The sequence below is a fragment of the Corvus hawaiiensis genome, chromosome 2, assembly GCF_020740725.1.
Source record: "Corvus hawaiiensis isolate bCorHaw1 chromosome 2, bCorHaw1.pri.cur, whole genome shotgun sequence".
Classification (NCBI taxonomy): Eukaryota; Metazoa; Chordata; class Aves; order Passeriformes; family Corvidae; genus Corvus; species Corvus hawaiiensis.
The window spans coordinates 6,193,843-6,210,383 of record NC_063214.1 but is presented as its reverse complement, the minus strand read 5'-3'; the positions used below and the strand labels follow the sequence as shown (position 1 = coordinate 6,210,383).

The following is a 16,541-nucleotide window of genomic DNA, read 5'->3' as shown; positions in this document are numbered from 1 at the left end:
TTTGCAAAGGCAGAATTTGGGGTAACCTGTACATTTTTTGGAAATGCTTTGTGCCTTTTGTAAACAAACAAATGTCTCAGAAGAGGTCCCCTAATATTTGTTACCCAAACATTTAACTAGGATATCACTCAAAGTGAGCTTCATGGTTTTGCCCGAGTAACCACGGACCACTGAGACTTCGGTAAGACAGAAACAGTTCTAGCAACACTGCACATACAGGAGACATTGGAAACCTGCAACGCATCTACCTCAGTGACTTGGCCACTCCTGGATTTGCACCACAACTCAGATCCTCTTAAAAAGGCAAGCAAGTGGTTGGGGAGGGTGCTTTTCTCATTTTTGATTTCGGCTGGGCTTTGCGTTTCGAGTAGAGACAATGCATGAAAGAGATCCTTTAGAGAAATCTAAATAGGTCTGTTACATGCCAGACCTTGAACACAGGCAGCACATGTTAAAAGTTGACTCCCATCCCTACAGGTGCTCGTACTGATGCTGCAGTTATGCAAATGCATGCACAAGCACGCAATTACAGACAGACACATGCCGCTAATACAGCCCCTGGCTTGACTCGGTGATCAGGAAGGAAGTCTTTCAATGTTCCTATACAGGGACTGGAGCTCAGGAAATTAAAACTTATCTCCAGAGTCGCTTCTCTGCGCAGGAATGTTCTCCCTTCCACAGCTTAAGAATCTAATTCGTTTTCCATTTCAACTCTCTTCCCTCCCCTCCAGTCCATGGGCAGTCATTACAAGATGCTCTGAGCACTTGCTCCTTTGGAAAACACTAAATCTGACCCGTTTTTTAATGTAAAAAAAAAGACAGTAGGACTGGTGGACAAGCACAAGGCCTTGTGTGCAGACTGAAGTTACTTACGGTGCAAAGTTGTGGTTTGCAGTGAGTTATCTGCAAAGGATGAGAGTTCTATATTACAAGATTTTTCAAAGCAGCAAGCCCGTGATCAGACAAAGATCTAATTAATTTGCATTTCAGGAAGAAATTATCAGCCTGTAATTGCAAAACACTTTAAATAAGAGACTACAGTGAGAGAAAGTGACTCAACAAGTTTTCCTTTTATGCAATGTATATATATCCTTTCCATTGTATACATTCTTTGATAATGTGAGGGTTTTTCCCCCCAAATCACCTAAAATACCCTGTTTGCACACGAATTCCCTAATTTTTGTTCTGACCTTAACAGTAATCTTCTCATAGTATTTCTGACTGCAGTTGTGTGAGTGGAAAACTATGCAAGATCATCAGCTGCTAAATGAATTTGTCCCACAATCACGGGGAGCGAGGGAACAAAAACAAAAAAATCCACAACCACCGAGTTCAGTTTATGTTAACTAACCTCAGCTAGTCCAGTTTCACTTGTACTTTTTCATATGAACAGTTCTGGCATGTATTTAAGCATCCAATAACCTCAGTAAGATCTTTACAAAGAGTATTTTCTGACCAAACACGGTGTTATCTCTTGTCACTGTTCAATACATTCATGAAATAACACCTCTCCCTTCCTTACACCAGAGACTGACATTAGGCAGCCTCTGAAAAGCAAAACAAAACAAACACACAGAATCTTCTCTTGGCCAAGATGCAGAATACAGAATTTAAATTCAGAATACAGAATTTAAAAGGAAAACAGTGAAATTCAGTGTCTAGATCCCTTAGATAACAGATCCTAGTTCATGGCTGAAATGGCACAGTCTCTGGGTAAATAGTGCAGTACAGCCCAGGCTGAATTCAGCTTCAACCAACATTGCATTTTTTTTTTTATTTTATATACTCACAAACAGGCAATTCCAAAGAAAACCTCAACCCTTCACTTCAAATCGTACAACAAAAGGAAACTAAAGGTCAACAGTGTATCACTGCTGATACGGGAATACTAAAGAGAAAGTTTATTCTGAACAACCATTATCCTGTCTCCCCGAGCGCTTTTAGACCAAGAAAACGTGTAGTCCAAAATCTCGCACAAAATCCCCGCCTCGAAGATTCCTGTTATTTTCTGACATACCCTACCCAGAACCAAGCAACACGGTTCTCATGCAGCGAAATGTGGCCACATGAAAGCGTGTGGCAAAAGTCCAACTGACTTCAAGGGTCCCGGGTCTCACCCAGAGTGTCTGGTAAAAATGTCAGAACATTCCTCTTCACAAACCGAAAAAATTCACTTCCAGCAGAAAACAGCTAGTAGCCAGCAAAACAACAACAAAAAACCCCCAAAACAACCACACTTTGAGAACAGAGAAGATCTTGCTTTAGCCAAGTTTGAATCAAAAATTCAGGCCAGCTCTTGTTTTTCATATAAACTGGTTGCCTGTTCCTACAATTTGTTATCTCCATACATGCCACCATACAGCATATGGTCCTTTATGCTCCCAAGCATGAAAGTCTGGTGTGCCTGTGGCCACCTGTTACAGATTTTCCATTATGAGAAAAAGAACAGGAACCAAAAATAAAGAATAACTACACTGAGGAAACACTATATGACCCTATCCTGAGAAAAAGGCTGTCATTTGACATAAGCTTCTGCGAAGGAATTCCAGCAACAAACTCGAGGCAGATCCTCAGACAGGCCTCCATTTGTGGAGCTGTCTGCCAAGCAGGCTCCTATTGATAACACAGAAAGTATTCAAAGAAGAAGATAATTCCAAGCAATCAGGGCACTGAATGCTGGGCCTGAGAGATGTATTTACGGCACTGCCCTAAAAACATGAAACATCTTCTACCCACACAAATGAGCAAGGTGAGAGCTTGTTTCCAGCTGAGCCACTGGATTTGTAGCAGTAGAGCCTGGAGATCTTGCTATGCTCTGCTGATGGAGGGAAATGGTGAAAAAAGAATGAATTTATACATCTTTTGCTGTACATGTAAACAGAGATGTACCCTTAAAGTGTAAAGGTCTAATTTTATGTAGCTAGAAGAATATCAAATAGAATTTGGTCCCAGTCAGAATGATAGAGTGAAGCAAACCAAACTTTTTAAATCAGTGGTGTCTCATGGGATCGAACCAAACAAAACCTCACACACAGGGCAAGACCTAACCCAGGTTTTACATCCTGTAAATCAGAGAGTAGGTGAGTTATATGGGTCATACAGCTTCCAGAGAAGCCAGTAGAGCAAACAGCAAAGGAATAGCCTTGAGAAAGAAGCTGAACTGCGAAAATTGAATGTGAAGCCATGCTCTGCTGTTATCTGCGGACTGCCACGCAGCATAAGCAGTATAAGCCCATCCTCAAAAGTTGTGAGCCCATGATGCAAGGAACTTTACTGACAAAACAAGTTACAGTATGTGATTGGGGTTTAGCCACAGCCAGCTGACACAGCATCAAATGCGACCTGTCCTTGTCTGCAACTCTGTCAGTTTGGAAGGAAGAGCCGAGTTAGTGACCTAAATTGCTAATGAAGACAAGCCCTTATCTGGACAAAGTCTGTCTACAGCACTGCCAGCAAAAAGCCTGACTTGAGTGTATCACAACTCCTTATGCAAGACTTGATTTAGCAAGGATGGTGTTGGCTTAGATGTTGGCTTGCCTCTACATACCATGGAGAAATTCCAAAACTACCATTTACTGGAACTTCCCATTTCAAAGGTCTTGAGCTGGTGTGTTAGAGAGCCAGGGTGAGTCCCACCTGAGCCTCAGCCCTGCAGCTTGCTGTGCCTAGCCTGACGTGACAGGACAAGCCGCCCCTGTGTGCCGGGAATACAATGGGATTCTGCTCCAATTACGTGTTCCCAAAGCCTCTCCGAATTCCGTTACACCCATTCCTCACCCAGCCCATAGGAAAGCCAAAGCTCCCTCCTGCAGCTGCACAGCCCCTCAGGAAAGCAGACAGCAGAGAGCATTTTAATTTCGCCAGTCTGCAGGGTTTTACCCTCACGCCTGCACGGCTCCCACCAGACACGGAAACACGTTCATATCCTAACACCAGCACACACTCGCTCCATCTTTTGGCAAAGGAGTACGGAAATCCCGATTTATCTGTAAAATTAGGGACACACCCCACTTTCATCAGTTCATTCTGGCACCATATGAGCATGTATACATCCATGTTTCGCTTACTTCCCTCCAGCAAACACCCTGGACTTGAGCAATCTCAAGGATCTAAGGTGCTAAGCCTCCACTCCCATTAACATTCAAGAGGAATTCAGGCTTCAGTCCATTAAGAGCTTTAAAAAAAAAAAAATCCCATCTAAATTAATTTGCCAGCAAGTCCTTTCCTGGCTAAGGACCGGTGAAAGTTACATTTCCAGAAATTCTGCCTTTCTGTGCAAGGCAAAAATCAATTCTGTCCTGATTTTAAGGGAGGAAAAAATACAGACACAGAAACGCGGGAATAAATATAATAAATATTTTAAAATATTATATTATATTTATGATCTATAATATATAATAAAACTTTAGGGCGGGGAAACTTTAAAAAGGCATGATGGACCACCCCCTAAAAAAACACCACCACTTCGGCACAACCCAGGTGCACACCGGTCCATCATTTTAAAGCAGCCTGAGATTTCCCATTAAAAAAATTTAAAAAAAAAAAAAAAAGGAAACAACCATTTGAACCCCCTTCCTCTTGCTGCAGTCACTGGCCCTGACCCACAGAAACACGACGGGTTTGGCTCTCCAGAGAGACCCTAGGGCCCAGAACTTGAGCCTGCAATGGCAGCTCCACAGCTAAAGAGCTGCTTGGCTCTTTAAAGCACACAGAACTGATGTCCAAAGCTGGCATAACAATTACACTTTTGAGATGGCTTTGCTACAAATACCTGTGGAGATGCACAGGCTTTAGTTAGAGTAACACACCTACATCTCCTTGCCCTGAGAAGAAAAGGAAAGCCAAGAGCAGCACAGCATGGAAGAGCTTCCTCTCTCAGAAAACAAACTGAAAGACACCAGCATAGTACAGTAACCCTGAAAAATGCTTCGGTGGAGTCCTCGGATATTTTAAGGGTGAGCTCCATTTTATCATCTCCAATGCAGAGACTTATTTTTAAGATATCCCACTAATTCATCTTCCCTCAGTGTTATTTTTAAACCACGGTTTTAATTCCAGCAAGGAGGAACATTCTTTAAAATGGTCATCATCCTCACAAAGAGTGCAGGAGTGTTTTACATGTTGAACACATGTGTAAGAACCAAAAACCTGGCAACAGATTCTTCATATTTCTTTCTTACGCTCTCTACCAGTTGATTAAACATCCCTGACAGGACTATTCTCGAGGAACAGAGACTTGCAAAAATGTCATTCGTTACCCAAACAATAAATCTTTCCACTATGACTGCAGATGCATGAGGAGCTCATTTTATGTTTACTATTTTTTTTTTTTTTAATTTAGAAAACATTGGATTCAGAGAAAATACATGAACCGCTCTAAAGTCAGCAGCTGTTAGAATTAGAGGGTGTAACACTTTCTCCAGCAACAACAGCTCGGCTTTTCAGTCTGGCATCAAACAAGCTCGTGAGGACCCTTCAGCTCCAAGTGTGCCAGGAAAACCAGTGCAATCAGGATTAATTAAACTAAATTGACAATAATGTGTAGGATAGCCATGTGTAAAAAGCTTTTAGGTGGAAATGTAGTATCTGGTGCCAGGAGAGACTCATGAGCTGTATTGGCTCATCAGGGCTATCTACTTTTCTTGTCTTGCTTATCTACCTCTACTTGTTAAACAGCATAACCCAAAAGAACTCAGTTTGTTTAAAACGAAATTTCAAGAAACTTCATTGTTCATTAGAGTGCCTCTGGGACATTTTACATATGTCCCTGTTTTTTGGATGAGGAAGAAATTTCATACTTATTCTTAAAAAGAAAAATCACTTGCACTTGAACATGACATGATCATTTAATAGATTTCCCCATACTAAGTGTTCTACAGATCTGGAAGAGAAATACAGACAATCACTTCCAGAGTTAAATGTCAGAAAGCTCAGCAAATTTTCAATTGTGCTTTTCTACTTCTAGGTCTCTCAGTCAGAGAATCAGGCTATTAGTGATTCTTTATTTATTTTTCCCTCCAAATCACAGAGGCTACGAACTGGAGCTCCAGATATCCAAAGACAAACTTCATAAGCAAAATTACTGAACAGATGGAAGGTTCTGCAAACTGTGACCTAGATTAGAGAGAAATAATAGCAAAGGCACTTTGCAAGAGGCAGAACTCACGAGTTTTCCAGAGCTCGCGTTTAGAGTGAACATGAGCAACCTGGATAAGTTCACTAGGGTATCATTTCTGCAAACGGGCTCTGTCTCCCAACAATAAAGGAAAAAAGCAGCAACACACGATAGGAATTTTAATGTTTTAGCCCATACTCGTGTCTCCCAGGCAAGTTGATACTAGGGGTCACTTCCCATGTACGGAGAAAACAATCTTCACGGATAATAATGATAAAACCTTATGGAATGCAGCAACAACCAAAAAATGTATTCTCAGATGACTACACTAGGGCCAAGTCAATATTAGTCCCACTTCACCCACGCACTGCATAGTCTAAAAATGCTGTCAGCCTGATAAGAATTTCCTGATTCACTTAAGAAAAAAAAAAAAAAAAAAAAAAATACATCTGATCACCAAATTCAGCTGGAAACTCGCCGGAGACGACGATCTTCCAGGAGTGCCGGAGAGAGCGGCGCGGCGCGCCCCGTCCGCGGGGAGTGGCGCGGGTCCGTCCCGCCGGCGGGCGGAGGTTCCGCCCGTGTGCGCGGCCGCGGACCGCAGCGCACCGCGCGGGGCGAAGGCGCTGCTCCGTGCCGGCAAACGGGGCGAGCGGGGAGAGTCGTCAAGTAAGGAACAACGGCGGACAGAAGGGGGAGAGAAGTAAGGAAATAACTTTTTCCTCCTGCCCCACTCCAGCTGAGCAAGCCAACATCCACCCGCCAGATACAAGAATTTGGGGGGAAATCTTTTTTTTCTCGTCAGGAGAGGTCTTACCAGGCTCCGTTGCTCTGGGGCAGCCTCAGCAGCTCCCCGCATCTCCAAATCAGGCCGGGGGCTGCGGAGCGCATCGCTGGCTGGCCGGGGCGGAGGTCTCCGCCCAGGGCAGCCAGCGATGCGCCATGCAGCCCGCTGAGGGGGGGCCTCCCCAAAAAGCCCCCGCACCTCCCAGTCTTCCCCACCGCGGCCACTCGCGCAGCCCCGCCCTCCCCGCGGCTCACCTGCGCGCAGCCCGCCGCGGGCGCGGCCAGATAGCGGGGCGCCCCGCACGCCGCCGGGGCGGGCTGCTGCATGGCCACGTCCGAGCAGCTCATGGCCGCGGCCGCCCCGCGCCACCGCCGTCTCCCCCTTCCTCTTCTTCCTCCTTCTGCTGCTCCCGCTCCCCGGCGCGGGGCGGCCGCGGCCAGGCGCCGCGCAGCCCCGGCTGCCAGCGCATCTTCGGCGGCCGGCGCGCCCCGCGCCCGCACTTATAGCGCGGCGGGGCTGCGCGGGGCGCCCCGGCGGCCGCGGCGGCAGCGGCAGCGCCGGGAGGGCGGGGACGGCACCGCGCCCCGCCCGCCCGCCCGGTCCGCGGGCGCGCAGCACCTGCCCGGCCCCGCCCGCCGCTCCGAGCGCCCCGCGGATAACATTTATTGGCTCTCGGAGCGGGGCCCCCCTCGCTCCCGGCTGCGAGCGGGAAGCGCCCCGGTGCCGCTTTGCGATCCGTGAGGAGCTCAGCCCAGCCTAAGCAGCGAGGGCTCCCTGGATAGGTGTCACCTGTATCAGCTCCCCAGGGATTTATCCTGGAAATTCATCTGGGAGGAAGGAGGAACCTACGTGTTCCATAGGAGGATGGATGCACGTTGGATGCAGGTCGAACTGGCCCGGAATGTCTCTTCCCTCCCCACATTTGGTCCAAAATGTTTTTTAAAAAAAAAAAAAAAAAAAAAATTAAGTGCACTTCTCTACTTGAAAAAATATATGGAAAACTAGGATGTGGTTGTAATGACTTTATTTGTACTCAGATATATTCCTGGTCTTCCTCTGTGTCCACACTTCTGCCAGCGAGCTGCCCTACTGCAGTGCCACGCTTGGAAGCTTTCGATACCATTCCTCACATGGAAAAGACTATGCCTTGTTAGCATTATCCCAGCTTATGAGCCTGGGAAGGACTTACACGTGTTTGCTCTTTTATTCTTCTCATCAGGTCTAAAGTGAATTATTTGAAGTTTTTTTGGGTTTGTTTTTTTGGGGTTTTTTTCACAAAATTTGTTTTGAAGTTTACCTACATTTAATAGCAGCCAGGAATTGAAGCCTTCAATCAAAAATTCTAAATTTATACGCTCTCCCTCTCTTTGTATATATATACACACACAATCACACACACACATCTCCTTGGCCAGAACAGTTAGATGAATACACAAGGTTAAAATAGCTCTGTCTGACCCCAGTAGGATTCCGTGTTTGTAGAAAGCGTTTGTCCAAAACATTCAATCCAGTACTTTGAACAAAGATCCAATTTCCTGCAGACATCTTTAGTTTCTTTTTTTTGTTTTGTTTTGTGCATACAGATTTTAAGGTAGCTATATACTTTTTAAGTAGCACTCTGATAACCTGTTCCTGTTGTATTTTGGATATCTGTGTCAATGGATTTCCAGCTGAAGCACTCACCTTTGCAGTCACTCCGAAGCTTCTGCAAGGGTACAACGCACTTGCGTATACCAAATGCGTGGGCTCCTGACCGGTTTGTCAAAACAGAAAATCCAAGTGCTGATTGCTATCTACAAATCTCTGCTCGATCTGGGCCCTATTAATTTGAGAAACCTCTTTCCCCTCATTACCTACTGCAGCAAGCCTAAGGACACCACCCCGCCAGCGGCGCTTACAGGAGCCGGAGGCCGCAGGCTGGCAACACCAAGCACCACCTTCTGAAGTTCGCTGTTCCTGGCCACGAGCCTGCTCCTGACCTGGAGGGTTTCACCGCAAGCACATGGCCAGGCTGCCTCCAGGCATTCCTCTGGCCGCCCTGTCTCCTGGCTCCCGGCCTCCTCGCCTCTGGACGACTGGCTGCTATCCACCCTCGCAGATCCTCCCCGGGAAGCTTGTGCCGCTTGCCGCAGAGGATTGTGAAACATGTTTCCTGGTTTAGGGGAGGTGTTGTTTAGCGCCGTTCTCTCTGAGGTGAAACGCTTTCAGATGCAATGACAACAAGGCCTGGTGTTGGTTTATAAAAAACGACATCTGAAAAACCCAAAAGAAAAGCCTCCTACGCTTAATAACAGTAAGAAAACAAGCCTGTAAAGTCACAAATAGAAACAAATTCTTTCAATGCCGATTGATCATTTCCAGGAGAAAATCCAGTATCGGTCCTTAAAGCAGAACAGACCGAAATAGAAAATGATTTATCGTTTATTATGCTAATGTGACACATTGAAGTGGGAGTACATTAGTGATCATTTTTCACCCAAGTACATGAGGCATTTGCAAGAGATTTATAAATGCACTAACACAGAGATCACTGTTTTCCACAAAATGCCAAAATTCTCCAATACTAGCACACGTTTCTTGTTACCAGATCCCGACAGAATTCCTATCAGATGCCTTCGGGCATGGTACAGTGGCATGATGCATCATGTCAAAAAGCAGATCAGGACCATTATCAGGCAGATGTTTGACATGATGCATCATGTTACTCAGCCAGTGGCACACTGCCATTGCTCAAAAGGATTTTGACATGATACAGTGTGCCAATGCTGTAGCACAAAACCAGCATGTTCCAAAAATAGGGACAAATTCACCTCTGGCATAAGTAGAAGTAACTACAGTGACTTCATTAGATTTGCATCTGCTTATGTCAACAGTGAGTTTGGCTCGTAATCTCAAATTTATATAAAAGAGTGGTAGGTGGCTGCATTTTCAGGTATTTGTTATACTGTTTTCTACTCCCAGCATTCAACTATCATGAGACAGCTAGGGTGAAACCGCCACCTTTCTCAATTCCTTCCCCTCCACCCCACAAGAAGCAGCATCAAATTTCCATTTTTAACAGTGTAACAATACCTCCGAGTACGTAGAGGGCCACTCTTCTCAGAAACTTGGGAGGTTGTGAGTTTGGGAATTTCACAAGCAATAGGAATTTACAAAAAGGGAGAGAGAGGATCTCTGCTTTCTGCCTCCATACTATTTCTCAACAGTAGCTGCAAGTGCTGGGTGCACAACAGCAGCAAAATAAATTTTGAGTGGCAATTAGAGTAATAGTAAAAGAATGACATAAAAGAGCAGCAAGGATGAAATGTGAGATCTGATAAGATTTGGAGACTTCTTAAAAGGCATTGTAATTTATTGTTTTCCCCTTTCATCACTTTGGAATGAAAAGCACAGCTTGCTAATGCAGATGCATCACACTGACAAAAGGAGAGGAGGGGAACCAGCTAAGGTAGGGCTGGTGCGAGATCTTTACAGAAGAGAAACATCCTGGCTGTCTGCCACAGTCTGTTTCTTTAGTGAGGAAAAGAACTGGCTGGTTCTGTTTTAAATAAAGTTCATTCATCTTTGCTGTATGTTCTAGCTTCTTAAATCCATCAGGGATTCTTGGACCAGCTGAACTTCAGTGATGCTAAGAGTAATCAAAAGGAATAAAGACCAGAAGATCCTCAGAGAGCACTAAGTAAATACCACCACCAAACATGACTCGGTACAGCAGCTGTGTGGGTTGTAACATCAAGGGAAAATGGCTTGTCTGGTACACTGGAGATCTGGAGGAGAAAAGAAGAGCATAGCAACGTGGTAAAGCAATCTGCACAGGCTCTTCAAGCATTCATTTACTTGTCTGCTTTGAGATGAGCTTGACTGTTGGATTTAGAGGTGCTCACCGCTTCCACAGATCAGAAGACTTATCTAGAGGCCTAAATAAGTTCTGGAAACAGCTGCAAGCATCTCAAACGTTTTGAACAATATTAGCAAGAAGTAAGGGTCTTTCCCCTCCCTTCTCACTGCCATACAATTATTCCCAAATCTTTCTTTGAGGAGACAGCTCTGTACAGTGAGCATTCCCCCAGAGATTACAGCCACCAAAACAACCACTCCACTGCTGTATCCCCATTCCTCCTGGTTTCACCCTCTGCTGGCATTCTATAAATATTTAAATCACTGGAAACCACACTCTAGCTAGCTGTGGCTGGTGCTTACAGGCAAAGCCCCTTGGCTTTGCTGTTATGGCCCATTCGACAGCCAAAAACTGTAACACGTTGGTTTTTCCTAAAGGAGACCAAATTGGAAGATACACATGGCATCCCAAGGAAATGCACACCAGGCATTACCTATGCCTTATGTATAAAGGAATAGGAAGGCTAAAAACAATATTTGTTCACAGCTTGCTGGGAATTCTCTGACGAGATGGACAGTGTTTTGGTTTTTTTTTTTTCAAGAAGTCAACTTTGATGAAATAGCTTATTTTTGTGGGGAACAATCAATCTTGAAAAAAGCACTCTGCAAAGCAAGTTAAGTTTCTGGTGAAATCTGCCACCACAAAAATGTCTAAAGATTTCCCACCAAACTACATTGTACTGAGTATCCCAGCTGGGAAGTTTATCATGACCTCAAGACTCAGGGAGTGCTAGGCATATTCCTGTAAAGCTATAATGCCATCACCACTGGGATCTACACTTCCAGCTGATCCACTGCAAATCCCAGAAGAGCAGAAGGCAACAGAGAGCTCAAACACTCCTGGGCTGAGCTCTGTCTTTCCCCATTCCCTGGGGAGGAAGCACAAGCTGGAAGCAGGCAGGCACTTGCTTTCATTTCTGAAGGAAAGGAATGGAAACAGCCTGCCCCAAACACTTGAGGAGGAGAGAAGGATGAGAGTTACCTCCATTCTGGAGGACAATGCTTCTCTCTGTACATATTTATATTTCTCCAATTTGAAGCAATACAGAAATTGAAGGGTTGAGTGTTTAAAGCAAAGTGTTCCATTCACACAATGCAATTTTAATTCATACAGTACCTTGTGAGTACAGGAAACAGGCTTAACATTTTCCTTAGACTTGCAGCCATACACCCTCACCACTAAGGTTTTGACCCCACTGGAATAGGAGGCAGCATCTCATGTGTGGCAAATACATTACCCTGAGATTTTTAAGACCTCTTGGTTCAAAAAGCAGCAAACCACTGGCCAAAGCTATGGTCATGAGATGCACCATAGTCTCTCCACAGAATGTGAGGATCTGGACACCTCTCTGGTCATCTCTTTCATATTTTGTAATAAAACCAAAGCTGCAGTGCCAATTACAGCAAATATCTTTCTTCAAACCACTAACAGCTTTCACATCTCATGCCTGTAATCTTCAGCAAATAGATCAAGGACTGTTATTCATTTTAATGCCTGAATGCATTATATTTATTCTTGTTATAATATGTTCTGTTACCACAGAAAATGTTTGGCTCCCAAAGAAAAAGAGGGAATTGTGTCAAAAGTCCAAATTCTTCCTTGAAATGCAAACATTTTTAATGGCTTTAATGGAAGATATGCATTGGAATCCCAGGGCACAATCTGGCACTGAAATCCTCCATCTAAACTGGAATTTTTCACCATGTCTTTTTCATAATCTATTATTAAGCATGTTTCCATCTCAGCAGTTGAAATTTGGGGCCCTGTTGCATCTGAGAGGGAAGTGCAAAGCAGCTGGGAAGTAACTGTAAAGGAGAAGCAGAAAACATATTGAAGCCCTCATATGCTGGACAATGCTGTTCTCTTCCATCCTTCTCCTCACAGGAACAAAAAGCACATTGGGGTGATCCCACAAACTTCCAGCTGGAACAGTAGCAGCATCTGACCCAGTGCAGGGCGGCTTCAGTGCTGTTCCCAGTCACCCCAAGGGTTTCTTTGGTCCCTAACTGGCCACAGATTGAGCACAGATTCCCTCCCTGCTTCCCCTGTGAAGCTCTCAGGCTGCAGCAAAAGTGGTGAATGTGGAGCAACAGAGGGTGAAGCCCAGCAGCTCCTGGCAAGTGAAAAGCCTGGGAGAACTGGTTTCCTTGTTCTGTAGCCCTGGTGACCAGTTCATGAGCACTGACTGACACCTGGCTCTGACATCAGTCCTGTTGTCAGTGTAGCCACTCACAGAATATCCTAGCAAATCCTCCAGGCTTTGGCACAGCCCCTGTAACTGCAGAATGATGTGTATGGACACTTTTTGAATGACTTAGCCAGAATATGATACAGAGTGTCTGCCAGTTTTATGCATGTGTGTCTAAATGGCTAACAGTACAGAGACACCAGTACAAACTAAGACTAATGCAGTGATATAATGATCACTTTGATCTTGGATTAATTATTAGTTTGAAAAAAAATCCCACAGTCTTACAATCTTGCTCCCCTCTGCTCAAACAATGCCTAAATGTCCTACAACCATCCCTGCTGGCACAGCTCACATCCTGTCTTGCGTTCAGACATTGCAATCTACAGGAGAACAGGAGTGATTTGCCATTCCTGCTTCACCCTCAGACCGATATCACACTCCAACAGTTTTGTCACCAAACATTGAAAGTCCGTCTTTCCCAGGAAACTTCTCATGAAACAAAGGAATTGCAGTACTGTGGCCAGTTGAACTGCATTCACTTTACTTCCTCCTTCTCTCGCTTTGCTTGACATAAGTGGTTTCAATAATATTTCAGCTAATAACACTCCTTATACTTTATTGGGTGTGAATTGTGACTATAGGAACATTTGATGAACACTCTGGTTTGCAGAAACAGGGCAGTGTGAACCCTTTCTTTGGCTCACAGGACAGAAAGCATTTACTACAAGGAATACTGCCATGTTTTTAATACTACATACCATTTCCCAACTCTAAATAAATATATGTTAAATGGAAGTGAAAAGTTGTTTTGCTGCAGTTTCATAAATGCCTTTAAAAATTTAACAACTGCTTGGGTTTGGTTTTTTTTTTGGTGCAGTTTTTTCACTCCTTTTGCCAAGAGTTTGTATTAGAGTAATAATATAATTTGCTTCTATACTAGATTATTATAATAATCAAAACTGCCAGCATTTCCCAGTTTCTTTTCATACTGCTCTTGTGATCTCGTTATCATAGGCTTTTCATTAGCTTTTCTTTGCTCATCAAAAGAAATTGTGTGTCTGGTGAAGGAAATGGCTAAAAAAATACTTCTAGAGCATTACCAATCTCTTGGTAAATAAAAAGCAGCCATTAATAACACTTAGCCAGCTCTTCTCAGTTCTCTGTGACTTTGTTCCTTTCCCATCACAGTGGGAAAGCAAGTAATTAATTCCTAGTGAAATAATATGTGGCATAGTAAAATGTGTAAAATATTTATATATGATTGCACTAATTCTCACAATGACCACACTGAGCTATCACCACTATTTCTCTTAGAGCTGGAGATACAGAAGCTGTGGGTTTAATCAGCTCAAGTCATGGCCAGAACTTTTGTCATTCAGGCATGGGCTTCAGTCATGCAACTTGTTTCGCCTCTTGTAGGGAGCAAGATTCATTGTCATGATTATTTCCCACTCTCTGGGTATCTCTGTGCTTAGGATGTGACTGCTTTAACAAAAAAAAAAAAAGGAGGTCTTTAAGTGAGCAAAACCAGCATCCTGAAACTAGAAAAATGAGCTCAAAAAGGAAGATATTGCTCACAGTGATGATTTGTCCCTTCCCAGAGAGCCAGAGGAGGTGGGAAATGAAGGAGAATTTTGCTTGCACAAAAGCCAAAGCACACTACTGAATAGACATAATATTCCCAAAATCAGGGGTAAGAGAGCTGAATATTAAGCTCCATCTTCTTTTTCCACAATGGAATTTTCCAACCAGTTAAACAGTCCTTACCTCTTACACACATGCATTATCTCTAACATCTGGAAGAAACACTGTGCCTCTGTCTTAAAAGTACAGACAACAGTGTTCTGGAGGAGATGGGTCCAATGCAACAGTACTCAGTGTTTTACTTCATTAATATAAACTTGTATAAAAGAAAAATACATTAAGTGCTTTCTTCTAAATTCATCTTTCATATTTCTAAGTGAGACAGGGAATTATCACCTCTGGAAAGGTACATTTGAGCCAACATAACAAGCAGGCTAAGAGCTCTGGAATAGCTCCTGTAGCTCAGTATGAATAAAATACATAATTCTCCAAGTGTATCAGTACCACAGCTCACATAAACACCATCAGTTTTTGGTGAAAGATTGAGGGTTTGGGGGTTTTTTTAAGCCTGCTGCAATAGAGAAATAGGAAGTGGTTAACAACACAAAGACTAAACCCAGGCATTTGACAGTCCATTACAATTTTAGAGATATCTCCACAATTTTGGTAGAGCTTACTGGGGAGTCTCTTTGCAGCCTCAATTCACTTAATTTAAAGAAGTACTAATTGCTTTCCAAATTAGAGAAGGCTGCACCACTGGAGAATCGTAGCATGGCTGGGGTTGGAAGGGACCTTGAAGATCTTCTTTTTCCACCCCTCTGCCATGGGAGGGAAACTCCCCCTAGATTAGGTTGCTCAAGGCCTCACCCAAACTGGCCTTGAACACTGGCACGTTCTTTTACTGTAAGCAGCTTATTCTTTGCAGGCCTCTCCCAGAGATACCAAACACAAACTTATTTGCTTCCTATTGCTCTCAATCCCAGCCCAAAAAGCAAGCATTAAAGAGAGGTTGCTCACCTGTTCTTGAAATTCTTGCAGAGAAGAGCCATGTGGGAAGGATACACAGGCAGCAATGGAGGAGAATTTCCTCTCCCGGGACAGGGAGCACAGCAACACCCCTTCCTAAAGCATTTTCCTTGGAAGGAGAATAGGAGCCTGTTTGTCTCCTCCGTCCTTACACCTAAGCCCTGGGGTCCAAGTGTGCTGCTGTAACTCCAAGCTAGAGGTGGCAAAGTCCTTTCACTCTGACTAAAGGCAGCTATTACTTCCACCAATGGCATCTGCATATTCCCAATCAGGGAACGCTTTAATAAGCTGCAGCATCTGAGAAAGGTGGGCTGCAGGGTCCTAATTAAATAGCGACTGACATATCGCTTTTCAAACTAAACATCCAGCTGGGATGCTCAGGGTAGCACTCTTGGTTTGTAAACAACAGCACAGAGCACTCCACAGAGTAGCCCTGTGCCCTTCTGCCACAAAACACTGCGGAGGCTCCCTGCGCCCTTGTAACAAATGATCTAATGATCCTCAGGAGCAGGGAACAAGGCTAATTTGTAGCTCTCTTCAAGAGGCTAAGCCAGTTAAGCAAGACTTCTTAATTGCCTGCTCTTTATTATTTAATGCAAAAGCTAGAAAAAAATAAAACCCTTAGGGCCAGATCCCAAAAAGTTATTGAAGTATCCAAGCCAGGCAGAAGTCAGCTGCAATTACGAACAGTGATACTAAAAACTTCTGCTCAGCTGCTGCCCAGCTCAGAAGGCTCTTAAACCTAAGTAGGTACCTATTTCAATTTTAAAGTTCTCCAGGTGCCCAGCATTCAGCTCCTGCACATGCCAAGAAACACTTCGCTCCTGACAGTGCCGAGGAAGCTCGTGCCAGCCCAGTGCTGAACCTCTTGAGAGCCAGGAGAAGCCCAAGAGGTTTCAGTCCCAATGAATGTTCACCTGGTGGACAGAAACACCTGAAA

The 16,541-nt window shown here is 44.2% G+C and overlaps 1 protein-coding gene and 2 long non-coding RNA genes across 5 annotated transcripts in view; 1 reads left to right on the top strand and 2 right to left on the bottom strand.

Annotated features, from left to right (window-relative positions):
- VGLL3 (vestigial like family member 3) overlaps positions 1-7,299 on the bottom strand; it is a 27,459-nt gene extending 20,160 nt beyond the window's left edge. Inside the window, exon 1 of one of the 3 annotated variants that reach the window (XM_048295542.1) lies at positions 7,157-7,299. In XM_048295542.1, the coding sequence (XP_048151499.1) occupies positions 7,157-7,249 (93 nt within the window). In that variant the 5' untranslated portion in view covers positions 7,250-7,299. Of the gene's footprint in view, positions 1-6,932; positions 7,067-7,156 lie in introns of those variants that run through there. The other 2 variants (XM_048295541.1, XM_048295543.1) reach the window with 2 other exon arrangements.
- Positions 6,650-10,474, top strand: LOC125322018. The gene is made up of 2 exons (XR_007201805.1): positions 6,650-6,818; positions 8,765-10,474. It is a non-coding gene; the product is annotated as an uncharacterized LOC125322018 (long non-coding RNA).
- LOC125322017 lies at positions 9,306-16,541 on the bottom strand. The gene is made up of 2 exons (XR_007201804.1): positions 15,593-16,541; positions 9,306-10,669 (listed from the first exon to the last, which is right to left on the bottom strand). It is a non-coding gene; the product is annotated as an uncharacterized LOC125322017 (long non-coding RNA).